We start from the raw sequence: 22,254 nt of genomic DNA on the forward strand, positions 1-22,254 counted from the left end.
AGATCCAAAAAAATAATGCTAAAACTTGTGTCAAAGAGCGGACTACCTATGTTTTCTTCTAAGAGTTTTATGGCCAACAAGCACATGAAGAGATGCTCAACGTTGCTAATCATCAGGGAAATGGCAAATCAAAACCACAATGAGATATCATCTCACACCTATCAAAATGGCTATCGTCAAAAAGGCAACAAACAATAAATGCTGGTGAGGATGTGGAGAAAAAGGAACCCTAGCAAACTGTTGGTGGGAATGTAAAGTGGTGCAGCCACTATGGAAAACAGTATGGAGGGTCCTCAGAAAACTAAAAATGGAACTACCATATAACCCAGCAATTCTACTCCAGTGTATATATCCAAAAAAAAAAGAAAAAAGAAAGAAAAAGAAAAACACTAATTTGAAAAGACACATGCACCCAAATGTACATAGCAGCATTATTTACAATAGCCAAGATACGGAAGCAATCTAAGTGTCCATCAACAGATGAATGGATAAAGAAGACACAGTAGAAATATACAATGGAATATTACTCAGCCATAAAAAGAATGAAATTTTGCCATCTGCAGCAACATGCAGGGACCTGTAGGGTATTATGCTTAGTGAAATAAATAAGACAGAGAAAGGCAAATACTGTTTATTATCACTTACATGTGGAATCTTAAAAAAAAATGAATACAACAAATAAATAAATATAGTATAGTACTGTAAATGTACTTTCTTTTCCTTATGATTTTATTATTCTTCTTTTTCTAACTTACTTCATTGCAATATGAAGTATATACAGTATATGATACATATAACATACAAAATATGTTTTTAACTATTAATCATATGTGTTAATCGACTTTTTGATAAGGCTTCCAGTCAACAGTAGACTATCAGCACTTAAATTTGGGTGAGAGCCAAAAGCTATACTCAGATTTTTGACAATGCAGAGGGTTGGTGCTCCTATTCCCTGCGTTGCTCAGGGGTCAACTATATTTTGTTTCAAGGTCAACAGTATTTGAGAACTATTCCTGCTCAGTCCACCAGTCTCTGGCCAAAAGAGCTTTCTCTCCGTCTAAAATGGGAGCATTAAGCAAGTCGTGCTCCTTTGATTTTCCTGAATTCCACCATTCCATTCCCTACTGATGACATGCCATTCCCTATTAATAATAATAACCAGGCATCATGAATTCATAGGAAAGAAACCTTGGTAAGGATTAAGGGGAAAATGAATTCCAAGTGCAAGCTAGTGAAGACCAAGTGAATAAAACAAACAAATATAAAGAGAAGGGATAAAGGAACCTGACAGGGAACAAGAAACCCAGGAACTATGGCCACAAATGAAGGGCCAAGATAGAAAGGTAAGTCGTGGGTTTGAAATTTTCACGAGTTAACCACCAAAAAGCCTAAAAATGGATGTTAAAGAAGTTTATCAGTAATCAGGAACTGCCTTTTGTGAGTCAGGACAGTTTACTTAACAACTTTTGGTTAACACACCTACACCTAGTGGCATCTTTTACAGCCAAAGACAGCAGTAAGGCAGTGATAAGCAACCTCAATCAGACTTTCAGCCCCGGAGCCATGTGAGACCATTATTCTTAAGGACTCTGTTCCTGTGCCTCAGGGGTCCTGAGTTCAAATCCATCCCCATATCTCTGATTGCTCCGGGCCAGTCTGATCTGTCACCTACCTTTCTTGAAGTTCAAATATACAGAGAAATTGCAGCACTAGCTCCCAGGCCCCAAAAAGTTGCCTGAATTTTGCTCCCTCTACAGGCATTGCTGGTTATAGCAGTCTGAGTTCTTGGTTGCAATAACCAATTCTGGCTAATTTGACCAGAAAGGAATTTGAAGATATCCAAGTAGGTCACAAAATCAGTAGGAGAGAGCTGGAGAACCAGAATCAGAAAAGAAAGTTTAAAAAAAAAAAAAAAAAAAAAAGCTAGGACAAGGGAAAAAAGGAAGCCAGGGCAGCACCCACAGCAGGACCCACAAGCCGACTCCACGGCCTCCCAATGCCTCTGTCTTTGCGTCCTCGCCTCACTCCCGCAGGCTGCAGGCCCCACGGCTATCACAAGAAATTCTAAGCCATCCCTTCCTCTTTGCCTCCCTCACTTAAGATTCAAAATCCTAGGTAGGAACTTTCCAACCCAACAGCCAAAGGGTAGACCTCTGCCTGCACCCTAAGAGCTCAAATGGCTCCGGGCAGGAAGAGAGCAGCTCCCCTTATTAGGCTTCTGGGGGGCTTAGAGGAGGGGCGGCGCCTCCCACCAGGGCTCACTCAAACAAGGAACCGCACCAAGTAGAAACGTTTAGAATGCGTGGCAGCAGTCTATATACTCTTCCCGTCAGTACCCCACCACTACGACGCTGCAACCTGGACGCTCATTCTTGACCCTCGTGGGAGGTATTGGGGCAGACACCCTGTGACACTCTCCTACCTCGAAGGCTCTAAACTCCTTGAGACATTCAATAGGAACAAAGCCATTCCCAAGACAGACACCCATTAGACGCTACAGATGTTTTTGAAGAACAGCAAGGTCTTATGGATGGACAGTCGACTCAAAAAAGCCTTCAGTTACATTCCAGGCTTCAACAACAACAAAAATTCTAAACAGTAACAAAGATTCTAAATAGAAATAGTAATTGCAGATTAATGAATAATACATTTAAAAAATACCAGACTTCAGACAAACCTTGAGGCCTACAGAGCAGTTAGGGCCTAGCCTGGAATCTGGCTATACAGTGCAGGCCCTTCCCTCTGTTTCGACCTCCTGGCTGGCATTCGCTCCCAGGCAGCATCACCCCCGCCAGTATCACCCCCGCCAGTTACCTTAAATACCTCACCAGTTTCTCAGCCTTAAAATCTATTCTATGACTACTATTCAGTGAACACTACCCTAGAACACAGACTTCATTCCTACTCAAAACACGGACTTTGGTTGCCTTTTCCTTTCCCTATGACTTCCTGACCTAAAACTTCCTCTCCAGCCAGGTCAGTCTCCCCCTCTTCTCAGCAAAGCTGACTTCTGCATTTCTGACTGAGAGCCAGGGTCTTGCCATCCCGGTTACACAAAATGTCCTCTCCCTTCCCATCCCATCTTATCCAGATCCTACCCTATTCTCAGGACTCAGAGGGACGTCCTCTACCTCCTCCTCCAGGAGGTCTCACAGCACTCTAGTCCACACCAACTGGGTCACAAACAGTTTCTACACCTGCCAGACAGACAGCATACTGGTGACACAGTCTGGTAGAATGTAGGGAAGTGGTGGCAGGTGTGGCAACTGGAGGGATTTGTTCCATCAAAAGACTTTCAGGTTCCCAAATTTTTCAGACTCTGTGTTAGAGGCTCATAATATTAGGTGCCTGTGGGGAAGGGAACTGGGTAGAGAGTTTGCTTGTTTTTTCTATACTCTATCCAGTTCCACATTTACTTATTCTAGGTCTATTATCACACTGATCAAATTATAGCCCTACGGTCTTTTAGTTTCTGATAAAGCAAAAGAAATCGTTGTCCAAGATTTTTTGGCTACTTTTGTGCCTTCTCTCTTCTGGATGAATTTTTGGTACCCAGAAAGCGAGGGGGATAGTGGTATGGGATAGAGGTGCCGAAAAGGACTCATCCTGCCACTGTAAACCTTCAAACAATACACTTACCCTCTTTTTACTGAAATGATTTAAAAATCTGAAAATAAAAGCAATATATATTCAATGTGTAAAATTAACACGAGAGAAAATAATTTACACTGTTTTTAAACACTCTATCCACAAGTAATTACATTTCTTTTTTTTTTTTTTTCTGATTAAGGCTTTACATGGGAAAAAGTAAAAATACAGTATTTTCTATCCTGCTCCTCCCCCTGTAACTTCCCACTCTATTTTTATTGTGCATTTGGAAGTTATTTATCTTCTTCTCAGCCAGGACAAACTGGCATTTAAGGTATAAAAAAATTAACATAACCTTAGAATAAATGTAATTTTAAAAAAAAGATTCAATTCAAGGCCTGAACTCCACCAGGGCGGCAAGGTGGAAGGGAGATTCTTCACTATATATACTCTTTTGTACTTTGCGAATTTTGAACCACATGAATGTATTACCTTCAGAGAATACACAAAATTGAAAAATAAAAATGAAACAGAAAAAAAAAATTCAGTGACTAAAAACACTATGCCAGTCAAACAAAACAGCTGTATCAACCCAAGGGCTGCCAGTGTCACAGGTTCATTTAGGTTAATTAATTCAATGCTGCCTTGGTTCTGCTACTTATCTTTTTCATATAGATATACTCTAGCTCTCAAGAGAGACTGCAAAGTTAAAGAAGAAAAGAATCATGTTGTAGTTCTTTATCTCCTTCATTGCCTTGAACTTGGGAAACACTTTTGGTAAGTACTCAATATCTGGAATCATAAAAGCTAAGAATGAAAAAAAGACCTTAAAGATCTAGTCTATCCCTGTCATTTTATAGATGAAAAAACTGATGCATAGGAAGAGTAAGAAATGTATCCAACTATCACAGGACAAGAACTCAGGACCTGAGGAAACGTAAAAACAAAAGAAAAGCAAAATCACAATCACAATTCTGAGCTTTACTATAAAACAAAAGACATCCACTAGAGGGAGCCAATAGTCCATTAGCTTGAAGAAGTTCCTAAAAATCATCCCCTTCAAAAGACCTATAAGGTTACCACAAGATGTGATAGCTCACAGCGGGAAAAAAAATGTGACAATGAATATATGTATGCTCATGTATGACTGAAAAATTGTGTGCTACACTGGAAATTGACACAACATTGTATACTGACTATAACTCAATAAAATTAAAAAAAAAAAAAAAAGACCTATAGGGTAATAATGAAGAAATTCTTCCCAGGGTCACAGAAAATGACTCAAGGGCCATGTACCTCAAACAACATAAATTGGGGTTTCTTTCACTAGAGGTACCAACAGAGACTTTGCAAATCTCTGGCCTTAAAAAAATGTTATTAGCCTCTAGTAAAATTGATCTTTCTCTTTTTGTGTGTGTGTGTCAACTTTAACACACAGATACACTTGTATAGACACCATCACAATCAGGAAATAGAATAGTTCTGCTATTCAAAAAAAACCTCCCTGCTGCTCTGATTTTATAATCACACCTTCCCCTACACACAGAAGCATTCCATATAGATGTTCAGTGTTTATCCATTCCCTCAAAGAGAAACACTGAGTTGTTTTCAGCTACTGGCAATTATGAATAGAGCTGCTATAAATATTTATGTACAAGTTTTTGTGTGAACGTAAGTTTTCATTTCTCTGGGGTAAATTTCCAGGAACAGGAATACGGAGTCATAATGTAAGTACATGTTTAACTTTAAAAGAAACTGCCGAACTGTTTGCCAATGTGACTACCAATCTAGGCTTCCCACCATCAGTGGATGGGATTTTCAATTGCTCTGCATCCTTACTTGATTTTGGCATTACCAGTGTTCTTATTTTAGTCATTCTACCAGATACGTAGTGGTATCTCATCATGGTTTTAATTTGCATTTCTCTAGTCTTAATGATATTAAACATCTTTTCAAGTGCTTATTTGCTATCTGTAAGCCTCTGATTAAGTGCCTATTCAAATCAACCATTTTTTAATTGAGTTGTTTGTTTTCCTACAGTTGAGCTTTATGAGTTCTTTACATATTCTTGATGCCAGCCAGTACATTGTCACATATGTGGTTTACAAATATTTTCTCCCCACCTGCAGCTTGTCTTCTCATCCTCTTAATAGTGTCTTTCACACAGCCAAAGTTTTTAATTGTGATGAAGTCTAATTCATCATTTTTTTTTCTTTTATATCATGCTTTTGGTGTCGCATCTAAAAACTCTTTGCCTACCCGCAGCGAGTAAAGATTTCTCCCATTTTTCTAAAATTTGTATAGTTTTACATTTAAATCTATGATTCACTTTTAATTAACCTATTTTTGTATAAAGAATTAGGTTTAGGTTGAGGTTCATTTCTTTGCATGTAGATGAATGGATGCCCAATTGTTCTAACAATTGCCTCACCTTTTTCCTTTAAATTGCTTTTACATCTTTGTCAAAAATCAATTGGCCATACTTGTGTTTGTGGACTCTGTTCCGCTGCTCCGAGTATTCATCTTTCCCTTCACAAATACCACAGTCTACATTACTGCGGCTTTACACAGAAAGTCTTAAAATTGTGTAAGTAGCATGATTCCCGGTTTTTAAATTAAGAACTGTGAAAATAACATTCAATAAAGCTGACAAAATCTATATAACAAATTTTAGGCTCAAATTAAAATAAACATTTTGGAAATAAGTCAGAATAAAAAAAGCAAATATGCAGGAGAAGAGAGAAAGAAGAGAGAAATGAAGTAGAAGAAAAACAAAAAGGGAAGGAAGTGGGAACATGAGAGTGGTGCACACGAGAGGTAGAAAGACAGACAGAAAAAGAAGGAGAGAAAAAAGGAACAGGGAGAAGCAGAAGAACAGAAAGAAAATGGTTCCCTGCAATTAGATCTCAACCACTACCTCCGGGCCCGTGAACTCTTCTCTGTAAACCTTGCACGCCTTCCTGGTTACAACAACATACCAGAGCGGGCGTCAGTAATGAGAACAGGTCAAGGGCCAGGTCAATGGCCAGGTCAAGGCTCCAGACCCAGGGACCCATCTGCTAAAGATCTAAACTAGGCCAAACAATTTGCAGCAACATGGATGGACGTGGACATCGCTGTTCTAAGTGAAGTTAGCAGAAACAGAAAGAAAAATACCATATGATATCACTTGCATGTGGAATCTAAAAAAAGAACACAAATGAACTTATTTACAAAACAGAAACAGACTCACAGACATAGAAAATAAATGTATGGTTACCAGAGGGGAAATGGGGAGGGAAAGGATAAATTGGGAGTTTGAGATTTGCAGATATTAACTACTATACATAAGACAGATTTTTTTGAAAGTTTATATTGTATAGCACAAGGAATTCTATTCAAGATCTTATAGTAACCTATTATGACAAAGACTATGAAAAGGATTATATGTATGTAGATGTAAGATTGAAACATTATGCTGTACACCAGAAATTGACACAGCATTATAAACTGACTATACTGCAATTTAAAAAATAAAATTAAATAAATAAATAGGCCAAACACTTTCTTCAGTAAATAGTCCAAAATAAGCAGTGATCATAATCCATACTTCAATCTTTATATAACCCATGACATTAGGTTTAAACAATCCATCACAACTGTCTGTTCACATACATAAAAGGGCTGATTCTGTGGTCAGTACGGCACTTCTTTAGAGCATTCTTCGTGTTCTGTTGAGATGTTTCAGAGAGGTGTCTAGTTCTCTGAGGATGAACTACTCATCCTGTGAACCTCACAGGGTTGTCATGAAGATCAAATGAGATCGGCTGCCGCCACCAGGCTGCTCCAGGGCCAGCCACGCAGGCCCGAGGGCTGGAAAGTCCCTGCCCCACCCCCACCCCCACCCCCGCACCTGCCCGACGTTCCGGGCTCCTTCGCGACTCACCATACCGCCCTGCCTGGCTCCGCGCCTGGCCGACCTGCAGCGCCTGGCTGGCTCGCACTCCGCCTCCCCTGGCTCAGCCCCACTCCGCCTGTGGGACCAGAGCCCTGAGCCACTTGTAAGCGTCCAGCCGCCAGCGGAGAATGTCCCGTTCAGGGAGACCCAGGGCGCCAGCGCTCTCCCACCTCCCAGGCTCCAGCCAGCGAGTGGGCGGAGCTCTGGGGCAGAGTGACTGCTGGCATGACAGCTGGCAGAGATGACCCCGAGCCAGTGCTAAAGTAAACAAGCAGAAAGGAAGTTTGAAACTGTTTCGTCCCTTGTCACGCCCTCCATCATTCACAGCTATCAGAGTAAATACTCATCTAGCCTCAGTACAGTGTGTGAAAAATGTTATTTGATGAATTTCAGAAGCAGTTTAATGGATTAAGTTTTCCTGTTCTTCAACATCCAGAGCTGTGGGACGTCTTATTTATTCCTGCCATTGGACCTAGTTTTAAACCAGTTAGCTATGAGAACACTTTCCAGTGGACATCTCCTGCAGAAGTACACTCAGTGACTCTTCTTCCCAGTTGAAGCACTCCAACCCTGCCTACCACACACCACAGCTCAAAAACGGGTCTAGAAGCCTCTCTTCCAGCAACAAGGGAACAGACCTGGAACCTGTCAGGGCTGTGACAACCACAGAACAAAAAAGGAGGCCACGCTCAACAACAACAATCAGGGCATGCTCTGATCCCAACACCAGCCGCACCCCAATCAAAGGGATAACAGCCAACACACACGGAAGAAAGACGTGGCAACCATCCATACTAAGAAAAGGCCTTGCAACAAAACTATTAGACAAACAGTCTACACAGGAAGCTTCCCACTTTAAATAAAAACAAACAAAAAACAGCCTTTCAAGACCACAGTAGATAACTGATATTCCTAAATCATACAGCCAGAGAAATATAAGTAAAATGAAGATGCAGAGCAACCACTCCCAATTAAAGGAACAAGAGCAATCCCCTGGAAGAATGAACAATGAGATAGACCTCGACAATCTACTAGATCATGACTTCAAAAAAGAGGTAAAAAGACTACAGAAGAAAATAACTGAGGCTGTAAATAGCAGCAGAGAATACTTTAAAAAGGAAGTAGAAACTATAAAGAGGGCCAATTAAGAATGGAAAAGTCAATGGCTGAGACAATAGCCAAGCTAAGGGCAGTCAAAAAGAGACCAGATAATGCAGAAGAGCGAATACGTAACTTAGAAGACAGGATAAGAGAAGTCACCCAATCACAAAAGCAGACAGAAAAGCAAGTAAAAACCAATGAAAGCAACATGAGGGACCTATGGGATAATATAAAGCATGCCAACCTATGCATAATAGGGGTCCCAGAAGGAGAAGAGAAAAGGGAACTGAAAAGGTATTTGAAGAAATCATGACTGAAAACTTTCCAAACTTAAAGGAAATAGATATTCAAGTACAGAAAGCACAGAGGGTCCCAAACAAGAAGAACCCTAATAGACCTACACCAAGACATATTATAATTAAGATGGCCAAAGTTAAAGATAAAGAAATGATTCTAAAGGTAGCAAGAGAAAAACAAAGAGTTAGTTCCAGGCGAACACCCATAAGGCTTTCAGCTGATTTCTCTACACAAACACTGCAGGCCAGAAAGGATTGGCAAGATATATTCAAAGTCCTGAATGAGAAAAAGCTGCAACCTAGGATACTCTATCCGGCAAGGCTATCCTTTAGAGTAGAAAGAGAGATAAAGAATTTCACAGACAAGCAGAAACTAAGAGTTCAGCAATATTAAACCTATGCTAAAAGAAATGTTGGAAGGTCTATTCTAAATAGAAAAGAAGCAGGAAGACATAGAAATGAGAAAAACATAATTGGAAATGTAATAACTACAATGAGCTGCAAGAGAATAAACATAAAGATGTTTAGGAAAAAAAAAAGGACATCAAAATCCTAAAAGGTGGGAAAGGGGAGCGAGAAAATATAGATTTCTTTTCCTCTCACTTTTTTTTTGTTTTCTTTCTTCATTCTTTTTAGGATGTGTTTGAGCCTACATGACTACCAGTCTAAAGCAAACAGATATAGTAACGGATTAACATACTTGAAAAACAAGGTAACCACAAGTCAAAAGCATACAATACAGTCACAAAAACCAAAAAGATACCAAGCTAATACAAAAGAAAATTATCAAACCAGTAAAATACCATATGATATCACTGATATGTGGAATCTTGAGAAAAAAAAAAGACAAATGAACTTATTTACAAAACAGAAACAGACTCACAGACAGAAAACAAACTTATTGTTACTAGGGATGGGGAAGGGATAAATTGGGAGTTTGAGATTTGTAGATACAAATATATAAAATAGATAAACAACAAGTTCATACTGTATAGCACAGAGAACTATATTCATTATCTTGTAGCAACCTATGGTGAAAAAGAATATGAAAACAAATCTATGTAATTCATGTATGACTGAAGCATTGTGCTGTACACCAGAAATTGACACAACATTGTAAACGGACTATACTTCAATAAAAATGAAAAAAAAAAAGATCAAATGAGATCATAAAGGGAACATGCTTCATAAACCGAAATTTCTTACCAAAACACAAGGAAGTGCAACTGGTTCTCTTTATTAGAAGTCTAGGGCCAGGAAGCTTTGTTAGACACAGATGACAGCATCTGGCTGGGCTATGAGGACACTTTCAAAGTGAAATCTAAAACTGTCTTCACTACCAGCAAATCCAGAACTGTCTCTAGCCACTGGTGTTAGTAACAGGAAAGAAGTGATTCAGTAAATAGCTCTAGGCACTTATCTTCAACATCTCCTGTGATTGTTATGGACATTCAGATATTAGGATCTTGATTCCCTTTCTTACACACTAAAATTTACTATTTCCTCCTATTTTCTATGCTTAACTCCTGGATTATTGAAAAATAAAATCATAGTCAACAAATGTAAATGCAGTCACACAAATACGACATACAATTTTTTAAACTAGAAATAAGACTGGAATCAGAGAAATGCAAATCAAAACTACAATGAGGTATCACCTCACACCAGTCAGAATGGCCATCATTCAAAAGTCCACAAATGACAAATGCTGGAGAAGCTGTGGAGAAGAGGGAACCCTCCTACACTGCTGGTGGGAATGCAGTTTGGTGCAGCCACTGTGGAAAACAGTATGGAGATTCCTCAAAAGACTAGGAGTAGACTTACCATATGACCCAGGAATCCTGCTCCTGGGCATATATCCAGAAGGAACCCTACTTCAGGATGACACCTGCACCCCAATGTTCATAGCAGTACTATTTACAATAGCCAAGATATGGAGACAGCCTAAATGTCCATCAATGGATGACTGGATAAAGAAGATGTGGTATATTTATACAATGGAATACTACTCAGCCATAGAAACCAACAGCATAACACCATTTGCAGCAACATGGATGCTCCTGGAGAATGTCATTCTAAGTGAAGTAAGCCAGAAAGAGAAAGAAAAATACCATATGAGATCGCTCATATGTGGAATCTTAAATAAATACATACATACATACATACATACATACATACATACAAAAGAGAAACAGACTCATAGACATAGAATACAAATTTGTGGTTGCCAAGGGGGCAGGGGGTGGGAAGGGACAGACCGGGAGTTTAAAATGCAGAATAGATAAACAAGACTATACTGTATAGCATAGGGAAATATATACAAGATCTTATGGTAGCTCACAGTGAAAAAAAATGTGACAATGAATATATATATATGTTCATTTATAACTGAAAATTTGTGCTGTACACTGGAATTTAACACAACATTGTAAAATGACTATAACTCAATAAAAAAAATGTTAAAAAAAAAAAAAAAAGAAATAGGACTGACTTCTGTGGCTCATAAATGTTTTCTGAAGGTAATCCCAAAGAAAGACAAACATGTAAACAACGGCCACATCATTGACCTAAGAGCACAGCTCCCTAAGGAAACCATTTGGAAGGATAATAAAGACCCAGATGCAACTTCAAAAAAAAAAAAAAAAAAAAGACTAATACAGACATGCAAAGGAATACTAGGCAGCCAGTAAAAATTATGTTGTTGACTTTAAAAAAAAAAAGAAAAAGAAATAAGATTGGACACATTCCAAAATAAAAGCTTAACTCATCATTTCTGTTATAAAATTCTCCTGTGTGTGCATGTGTGTGTGTGTGCGTGAGTGTGTGTGTGCATGTGTGTTTGTATAATTCCTGTCGTTAAAAAATACTGAGTCTTTATATTTCATGTTGCTTTCTCTAACTATGCCTTTCTGTAACTCATAGTCCCAGAAAACCACCTAGCCCCTGCTATATTTATAAGTATTTAAGCTGATTATGTTTAACTTACCTCCTTTATTTGAGAAGACAGCTCATCACTTAATATGTACTAGATAATACTTAATACATTACAAGAATTCTGTGAATCTGACTACACCAAAAGTTTCTTATTATCGTATGTTTAATCATTCAGTCACTAATTTAATAAACTACATCAACCTCACGCTGTGGAAATGGAGGCATTCTGACATACCACAAGAACACAGGCTTCAGAGAGAGAGATCTCTGTTTGAATCCAGACCCTTTTACTACTAGCTGAGTGACTTCGGACAAGTCAGTAACTTTGGCCCCATCAATTTCCTAATCTTTAAGATTAGGATATTACCACCCACACCCACATCTGCAAGTGTTGAGTAAAGTGATGATTATGCAGTGTCAGGTGCATCACAGGTGCTAGAAAATTTTAGTTCCTCCTTTCCCAGCAAGAACTCTCAGCTGTCCATTCCAACCTCTTTGACACTACTTATAAAGGTTCCTCTTCCAGGAAGCTTGATATTTAGAAGCATTTCGGGAGTTTCTCCACCTTATTGACTCTCCATCTATTTTCAAAAGTAATCTGCCTCTAGCTCCTCATCTCCCTCATCTGCTTTCTTCATAATTTGGCAGTGGTACTACTCCAGTACGAAAAACAGGTGGATGTGGAGCAGGTAGGGCAACCTGCCCCCACACTTCCCCAAGGGCGCTGGCAGGGAACTGGCTGATCCCGAGCTGTACGCTCCATCCCCAAAGCTGCCCACATTGCGGCAGCGGCCTCCACACTCACTAGCTTACTCTCAGCTCAAGGCACACGCTCCCTGACAAACAACTCAGGTATCTAAACAGATTTCATCCCAGATTAAACTGAGGACATCAAACATCGGTTGTTTACTTACAGAACTTGCACTCAGGAAAATGAAAAGCTGTGAGTTTTCAGGTGGTAAAATAATCAAGGAAAATACAGCTCCCTTTCCGACTCACAAGTAAGAGATCTCTTTATAAGAGAAAATGGGGGTGAAAAAAAATTGTTATTTCATGGATGAATTTCATCTATCTGTGAACTTTATTTTTTTAAAGGGGGACGAGTGATGAACTCTTCATATTGAAGTGAAACAGGCTCTGACAGTCAGGCCTGGGTGGTTGGCTCCCGGAGCAGGCTGCTATTTCACTCTCCTGACAACTCCTAAAGCCTCGTAGGACTCAGTGGATGGTACCCAGTTTAAGGTCACAACAGAACAGATTGCAAGTTACTCATCCAGATAGTCTTTTAGAAGAGTACTAGCTAAACCTTGATGGGGTACAAGCAATTAGTTTCCCAGAAGAAATAATCACTTAAGAATCCCCAGTGAAAGAATATGAAAACAAATATATGTATCTATATGCATGTCTGGGACATTGTGCTGTACACCAGAAACTGACACATTGTAACTGACTACAATTCAATTAAAAAAAAACCAAGAATCTCCAATAATGTGTGGTGTGTGGAACCAGAGCTAGCATTTCCACTGCCTGATACTAACAAGCACTATGGTCTCAGAATAGACTAAAATCACCCAAGATCCTAATTTAAAGTTGGATCAGCAAGCCAGAAATAACTGCCAAAGGGAAAGACAATCTTACTATCTAGAAGATGGAGGCTGCTGATGAAATTCAGGAGGAAGTCAGATCCTAGACGTCCAGCCTCACCTGGTCTCAGCCTCGGTGCTGGTGACCCCCTCCCCGGGCTCTGCAACCATTCTTAGCAGCTAGTCCACAAAGGAACCAACACATTGGAATAGCTGGATCCAAACCAGTCAGGATAAGCCATACAGGAATTGGTGCTCCACAGATACTGTATAAATCTGCTGAAATCTTTTGGATGTGAATGTGTTATTTTAAGTGGCTTAAGTTAGGATTTTCTCAGACTTACTTGGGTGTTAAACCAAACCCAAATGTGTATTTTTTGTTACAGAGCTCTGCTTTATCATTTTGTAATAAAGTTTCAATATAGAAAAAGGCGGGGGGGGGGGTTCCTTCCACGAAGAAAGGAATGATTCAGGTAGGAAGCAGTCGGGTTTTCTCTGCTCAAGGCTAGGTATTCTCGCAGCCTCCAAATGCCCTCACAAAATAGGTGGTAAGAGCATTCCTTATTCTTCTGTTGGAGTGAAAGACAGCAAATATTAAGAGTGCATATATATGTGTTCATGACACTTTGGTAGGCCTCTTGGCAGATAACTCAGCAATTCTTTTCTGGACCTGTGTGATTTCATTCCTCTTTTGTCTCCTCCCATTCCCTGAACCTGAGGCAGGTCCCCTTCATCTCCAGCAATAAAACAGCCTAGACCCAGGGAGAAGGGCAGGGTCAGCAGAGAGACATCCTTGCCCTCAAATTATCTGGTAGTGAGTGATCAATCATAAAACAGCACAGAAACATGAGCAAAAACGTTTGCGGGAAAGCAGATGTGCATTGCAGGGTTGATCGGAGACATCAGCGAATTCTAGTACAATTCGTTACAGGCCCTGAGCTCTGCTTAAAGATGAGACGTCTCTGTCACTAACCCCCTGAGTACACATCTTCACATTGTTCAGAGAGCTGCAAGTCAGAGCTTCTCTTCTGTTTCACAGGTACAGAGCTATTACAGCCAAAGTAGTAGCAAAAGGCACAAAAAAGTTTCCTTACTGAAAAGTCACTGCAACAGGTGCCTACTAATGGGGTACTCTATGAAGCCAAGAAACACTGCAATCAGTTTTACTGTAACAACAGATTCAGTTCTCTCCCCACTCAACAACTCTCAAGTAGAAGCATCGCTCCAAGGGACAAGGTCAAGTCTTGCACAGGTGGAACCTCCAAAAGACTGAGCCAGCCCACGCATCCTCCCTATTCTCCTCCCCTTCAGGGCTGACTTGCTGCCATTACCGGTACAGGTGACGGTTGTCTTCAAAGTCTTCCTGGCCCCATTTTCCCTTGATGTCTTCGATAACGTGATTCTTCAGGAATTTTTTTAGCAGCTGGACTGTTTGTTTGCGGGTCACTTCGGGGCCAAAGTTTTGGCTGCACCTCAGCAGCTCGTGCAGCCAGTCCACAGCTTCGGCCGCTGTGAAGCAATGTTCGTAACTTTTGAAACGACAGCGATGTTTCCGTAATGGCATCCTAGTGCGAAAAAGCTCAACTGTTTCATTCCACTAGGGGAAAAAAAGAGACAAAGGCATTGAGTAATCAATGGAGATTTTTTTAAAGGTTATTACAACCCAAATATTGACGACGATGAATGCAATTTTTCCACTTAAAAGACGAAGGCTTGAATCTTTTTTTATTTACAAACTTTACACTCTGAAGTAACTTTTAAAAATGCATTTATTCATCCAGTAAATATTTACTGGAGATACTGCCATCAGGTTGTCCTATTATGGGAACTAAATGGAATTTTACATTAATGAGAAACACATGATCAAAAATAAAACTGAATAAAACTGAGCCCAATGTGCAAAATTCATTTCTTGGAGCCTTACATTTAATGTGACTTAACTTCATTCAGCAATGTTTTACTGTTTATTACATGAAAGGCACTGTATGGGGAGAGGAAATGAGCGAAGCATAAGATATAGTGCCTCATGTCAAAGCATGTTTAAAAATTCTACAGAATTTTTTCCTATTGAAGAAAACAAACAAACAAAACTAGACACCCACGTCATCATCAGCCATCCCTGCATGAAAGGAAAGGTTCACAGATGGTGTTCTTCCTACATAATTACCCAACCTCTTCTTAGGACCCTTGGCTTCCCGCCAGTCCTCCTAGAAGTCCTGAAAACTCAGACTCACTCTTATAACCTTTGTCTCTCTCACGCTTCTCTTTCAAGGGCATCACTTGACAGACTCTACATCTTTTATTTTTCACTTCCCTTCCTACTGCAATCAGCTCTTCAGATTTCACCTTTTTCTCTCCACGATAGTTCTGACCTCACCATTTTCTTTTTATTTTGCCCAGCACTAGTTCCTTGTTTTCTCCTCTGATCAGGCTTCTTCTTTCAGGTTTCTCTTCATACTCTCTACTGCCCGACCACCTCTGCAGTTCTCTCCTACTTTCGATGGCTAACTTTCTCAGCCACAGTGATCATCCCTGAGTATACAACACCAGGTGCTTCAAGGGCCCACGTAGGGTATGCACCCTGGATATGCGGCACCAGGCACAACACACAGGAGGTGCTCAATAAGCAAATGCTGACCTGGTCTTTCACTTTTCCTACTTTTCTTAACCACGTTCTCACTTCATGCAGTTTAACCCTGGTCTGACTCCCAATCATGTCTTCTTCCTGGACAAATTCAAATACCTTTTTGCCTTACGCATATAACCCCTTCTACTTCATTTGACACTGTAATAAGCCATGCTCCAAATTGAGCTGGTCTAGAATTAAAAGGTTTTTCTTTTTTAACTTCTTGAAACCACCTACAAAAACAAAAGAAACCATACAGTAGGATAACATATAAACAGAATTTCTAAAACAATACAAAAAATTCAAATCAAGAAACAAAGGACAGACATTCCAAAAGAAAAATGGAAAAAGACTTAAACAGGCACTTCACATAAATGGATCTCCAAATTTACCACAACATATGCAAAGATGTTCAATCTCATTAATTAGCAATGAAATGCAAAAGGAATCTACAGTGCACTACCACTCCATGTCTACAGAATGGCTAAAATGAAAAGATAGGCAACACTACGAGCTAGTGGGTATGCGGAGCAACTGGGAATCTCATACATTGCTGGAAAGGATATAAATCGGTACAACCACTTTGCAACACAGGTTAGCAGTACCTACAAAAGCTAACTATATGAGCACCATATAACCCAGCAATTCCATTCTTAGGTATATATCCAACAGAAAGATGTGCACCAAAAAACCACACTGTTCACAATAGCACTTCTTAACAGACAAAAACAACCCAAGTCAACCAACATGAAGACAGATAAACAAACTGTGATTTATTCATGCAATGGAATGCTGTGCAGAAATGAGAATGAATGAACTATTGCTACATGTAATAACACAGATGAACAACAAAGATAAAATGTAATATTGATATAAGAAGGCCAGATACAAAAAAAAAACACTATATGATTATATTTACATACAGGTTAAAAGCAGGCAAAACTAATCATGGCATTAGAAATCATAATAGTGGTTGATCTGTACGGAATTAGAGACCGGGAGGGGCGAGGAGGTACTTCTAGGGTGCAGTAATGGCATCTTTCTTGATCTGGGCTTTGTTACATGGGGTGGTCACACTGAAAACTCATTGAGTCATACACATAATTTGTGCACTTTTCTGTACATGTTATGCTGAATAAAGGGCTAAAACCAAAACACACAAACACATATACACCCATATGCTCATATATTGAAATCCTCCATGGGAGCAATCCACAATTCTAATTACCAACCTGAAAGTTGGGAAGTATGAACTAGCTGATGGTGCTGATAAATGTGGAAGAGAGTGGGGAGGGAAGCTGGAGAAGAAATCAGAAGAGTTGATGAAAGAGGGACTGAATGTAAACAGAAGAAAAGCAGGGCAAATGGGCTAGAATGAAATGATGAACAGTAGAAAGAGAGCCCATGAAGAGTCCATGAACGTTGATTTAACTTCACTCTCCACCCTTCTCCCTCACCAGGTTACGATGAAGTTTCACAAGACCATGAATACAAAAGCCCTTTGTAAAAGATAAAGCATTCCTCAAACATAAAGGATAATATATATAAAATTTCCAGCATAAGCTCTTAAAACAAATTATGGTTTCAGTCTATTCTGGAGCTGGAAGGAAGTGCGGGGTCAAAATCAAGATCCAAGGAGGACTCGCAAGTTCGCACAAGTCAGGTACTTAGTGTTAGAATAAGATCTGGAATCCTGTTCTAAGCTCTCCTTGTCAAATGGTCATTTCATTAGACCAAGAGCCTATGAACATTAACATGGATTTAAACAATTTCCACCTATTTTTAATCATTGGTTGTTTGGGCTTTTTAAAAATTCTCTGTTAACACTTAGCTTTCATTTCAGTCTTGACTACGTATGTTGAGAGGTGAAGAAGAAAAAAGAGGTAATAAAAAAAGATTTTTATTTATTTTATGTTGATTGGGTTATCATAATCATTATCCAGTAAACTTAATACATAGTACTTTATGCATTACTTTATAAAAGAATGAAGACATGGCTCTCTGGGGCTCAGTATTTCAAAATATAAGTAAATACGAGTATTACTTGACTCAGGCTGGTTAGCAGTTCCTCTATTTGTACCTTTAATTACAGAATAATGTACACTGTAACATATTAAATGCAAAAGTACATACAACAATCTGCCCTGTCTCTCTCCAATCTCACACAGCTGTCACTCATATACACACATACATAGAATTCTTTCCTTTGTATGTATGTGTCGTTTATTATTACTGTTGCTGCTTGCTTCCTTTTTTAAGAAATGAGATCAACCATATTATACACATTATCCTACAAGTTGCTTTTGCACTGAACATACCAGGATATCTGTGTCAATACCTGTCGACCTAGCCCATTCTATTTTTTTTTTTTTGATTGAAGTATAGTCAGTTTACAATGTGTTAATTATTGGTATATAGCATAATGACTGTGTTTATATATATATATAATACACACACACATATATATTCCTTTTCATATTCTTTTTCATTATACGCTATTAGAAGATATTGACTATAGTTCCCTGTGCTATACAGTAGGACATTGTTGTTTATCTATATAGTAGTTAGCCTCTGCAAATCCCGAATTCCCAATTTATCCCTTCACCTCCTACCCTTTTTTCCCTCTGGTAACTGTAAGTTTGTTTTCTATGTCTTGTGAGTCGGTTTCTGTTTTGTAAATAAGTTCATTTGTGTCTTTTTTTTAAGATTCCACATATGAGTGATATCATATGGTATTTTTCTTCCTCTTTCTGGCTTACTTCACTTAGACCAACGATCTCCAGGTTCATCCATGTTGCTGCAAATGGCATTAAATTATACTTTTTATGGCAGAGTAGTATTCTATTGTATATATATCACAACTTCTTTATCCAGTCATCTGTCAATGGACATTTAGATTGTTTCCATGTCTTGGCTATTGTAAAAAGTCCTGCTATGAACACTGGGGTGCATGTATCTTTTCAAACTAGAGTTTCCTCCAAATATATGCCCATTCGTATGAATGAATGAATTCCATGATTTATTCAAGGGGGAGGGTATAGCTCAAGTGGTAGAGGAGATGCCTAGCATGCAGGAGGCCCTGACTTCAGTCCAGGACCTCCTCTAAAAATAAACCTCATTATCTCCCCCCACAAAAAACAAATGAACATAATTTATCCAGCCATTTTCTAATTGATGGGCCTGCAGCTGTTTCCAGTTCGTTGTTTCACAAGCACATCCTTGTTTATATAACCTAACATACCAATGCTTTTATTTATTTATTTCCTAAGGTACCAATACTTTATTTATTTATTTTTGATAGAAGAGATTTCTAAAGAATATCAGTGTATTTAAACCAGTTGTAGCCATCCTACTCCCACCCTCGCTGTATGAGCCTACTGCCTTATCTTTGGCCATTCCTAGATATTATCGTTTTCCTTGTGCCTGTCAATCTATGTGTAAGAAATGATATCTCCATATTTTGTTTGCATTTTCCTGCTGTTATCTTTAGTCATTTTCGTTTCTTCATTTGAGACCCGCCATTTTTTTTCTGGGTTGTCTTTCTCTCTTTTTTTTTTAATCAATGTCAAGAACTGTTTAAATCTAGAATTTGAATCTTAGTGCATAGAAGTCAGAAAAGTTACTCTATTTTGCTTAGTTTAGTATCCCCACAACCAAGAACAGTGCCTGCCATACAGTCCATGTGTTTAATAAATAAGGATTGAATGAATAAATATGGAATATTAATCCTTTTTCAAATATATTAGAAATCTTTTCTCCTGATTTACCAATTTTTAGGTGGTCTCTAGCTATACAAAGTTTTGTTGTTGATTATGATATCGCTGTAAGGAAACAAATACATCTTTTTTTCTTTATAGCTCCCGTGTTTACTCCCTCAATTAAGAAAGTTTCCCCATCCTTAGGTATTAAAAATATTTATCATATTTTGCTTTTACTATTTTAGAGAAATTTAAAATTTGAATCTTCAACTGGAATTTTTATGATATGAGGGAGATCTCTAACTTCACTTTCTCCCAAATGGAAAGCCAATTATGCTATTTTACATATACCTTACATATTACCTTTCTTGATTCTGTTTCTAAACTCTTTTTTATCCACTAAGCTATCTGTTTATTCTTGTGCAATACTATACTGTTGTAATTAAGCAATTAATACTAAATTTAAATCTCTGGTATTTCAAGGTCATCTATGGTCATCTTTTTAAAAAACCTTTGAATTCCCTCACTTTTGCTCTTCTGTAAAAGCTTTCTACTCAATGTATCCCCACATAGAAGGGGGGAAAAAACCTATTAGGATTCTGATTGATTTTTTAGCTATTCTGTTGACATCTGGTTTTCATTTACGCTAGAAATTTTCTAAGAAGATATCCTTATCAGACTCATAGTCCTTTTCAAAAAATTTATAGAAAGAATTTTGAGTTTATTTATTTTGATTGGTAGTGGCATTTACCATTAGGATTATATTTACTCAATCCATGAGACATTTTAGATTTTCAAAACCTAGCAAGGATTACGGTCTCTGCTCCCAGGTATTTCCAAATATAATTCAGTGGCTATTGGATACTCTGCCAAGAAAGAAAAAGAGTTACCTTTAAAATATCCATCATTCTCAGTCACATTTGGGAAGAAAATATCCTATGTCAACAAAGAACAAGATAGAGCTTGAGAACGTGATTTTTTCCGTGTCATATTAAGGGACAATTTTAACAGCCAAGGGGACAGGAAAGATTTGCTTTGTGATTAAAACAACATTTTTTGTTTTATTTATTTCAGGCCCCTAGTTAAGGGATAAAGAATCAAACAACACAACTGCTTTTGCTTAACATCATGAGCCAAACTACAAAATACAACACTGAGTGTTGACATGTGCTTCCTGCTCTTTTGTCCTGAATATTTATTCCATTTCCTTACTTCTTAGTATTAAAAATATTATGATAGTGGTGCTATAATATAGCATGTGGCCAGGGAGTTCAGAGACAAACAAACGCGAGATCTAGATGTACTTGCCACATACTAGCAGTGTGAACTTGATAAAATGAGGGAACTGGACTAGATCATCTTTAGAGTCCATTCAAGCTCTCAGACACAAGAATGGCTATGTCTTCTAAAGTTTACCAGTTGTCTCAGATGATACCACTAACTCAGAATTAAGTCATAGAAAAGTTCAGCAGATTTAAGTAGTTTTCAGAAAAAGCCATTTTCTTTCTCATTATTTCTTTTTAAATAATGATCTATTTACATGTGGGTTACAAAAATGAAAGCTATTTCAGTGAAGATGACTAAGTTGCTAATTAGCTTCTATATTCAGAATGAATTGACTTACAGAGTCTGTAATTTGATTTTGGGTACAGAAATTTACCCAGTCCATAAAATGTTATTTTCAGATTAGACTTTGGTGCTTTAGTAAATGGAGCTCTTTGCATGCCAACAGATTTTTTCCCAAGCTCTTTCTGAAGATCAGGTTGAGGGTGATGTTAGGAGAAGAGGGAAAAGGTAAACTGGAAGGTAGGGGTTGGGGGACGAAACACAAGCTGGGACAGATAAGTAAAGAGAAAACTAATCACAAACTTCATGATTTACCTGATAAAAGCTTTAAAGCACAACTGAATTATGCTCGGGCAAACAGATTTCACAGTGGAGGAAAAGCACCTATACTGATGACTGAGATCACTGATAAATCAGGAAGTCTCACTTTAAAAACAAAAAACAAAAAAAACTAGCTATTGTTTTCTGTGTTGTCAAAGATCTTAGTTTAAGATCAAGGTTCTCAAACAGAATAAAGCTGAGAGATGAATTGACTACCTGGGAAATTCTGGTGAAACTGAGGTGTTTTCATTCATTATTCACATAATTTAACTTCCTGCTTAACTTGGCTAGTCTTGGCTAAATTTGACTTGAGTATCACTTCTTGGGGACTGAAGACTTCTGAAGAACAGAGTACTTTTCTTTGTAAATTCCTTCGATAATATTTTAATGTGACTCAGAATCAACAGTGTCTTTCACACAGGCACTCTGCATCTATGAAAAGTGGTACTTTATACAATTCTGTGACTATGAGATTAAAAAACATTTCCAACTATGATGTAATTGATTTTTTTTTTAGTCTAAAGCAGGAAGAATGAGAACTAGTTACCCCAAGATCCAGAGCCTCTCTCTGTTTCCCTTGCATAAGTGCTGTGAATAAATTGGG

The 22,254-nt window shown here is 38.4% G+C and overlaps 1 protein-coding gene across 2 annotated transcripts in view; it reads right to left on the reverse strand.

Moving 5' to 3' along the window:
• The window catches only part of DEPDC1B (DEP domain containing 1B), an 80,822-nt gene that overhangs the window by 56,819 nt on the left and 1,749 nt on the right, over window positions 1-22,254 (reverse strand). For both annotated transcript variants that reach the window (XR_004317031.1, XM_014562761.2), the window contains exon 2: window positions 14,771-15,036. Coding sequence is in view for 1 of the 2 variants with exons in the window: in XM_014562761.2 (XP_014418247.2) it covers window positions 14,771-15,036 (266 nt within the window). In the remaining variant the exon portion in view is untranslated. The remainder of the gene's footprint in view (window positions 1-14,770; window positions 15,037-22,254) is intronic.

This window comes from Camelus ferus, chromosome 3 (genome assembly GCF_009834535.1).
Source record: "Camelus ferus isolate YT-003-E chromosome 3, BCGSAC_Cfer_1.0, whole genome shotgun sequence".
In the NCBI taxonomy this organism is placed as follows: Eukaryota; Metazoa; Chordata; class Mammalia; order Artiodactyla; family Camelidae; genus Camelus; species Camelus ferus.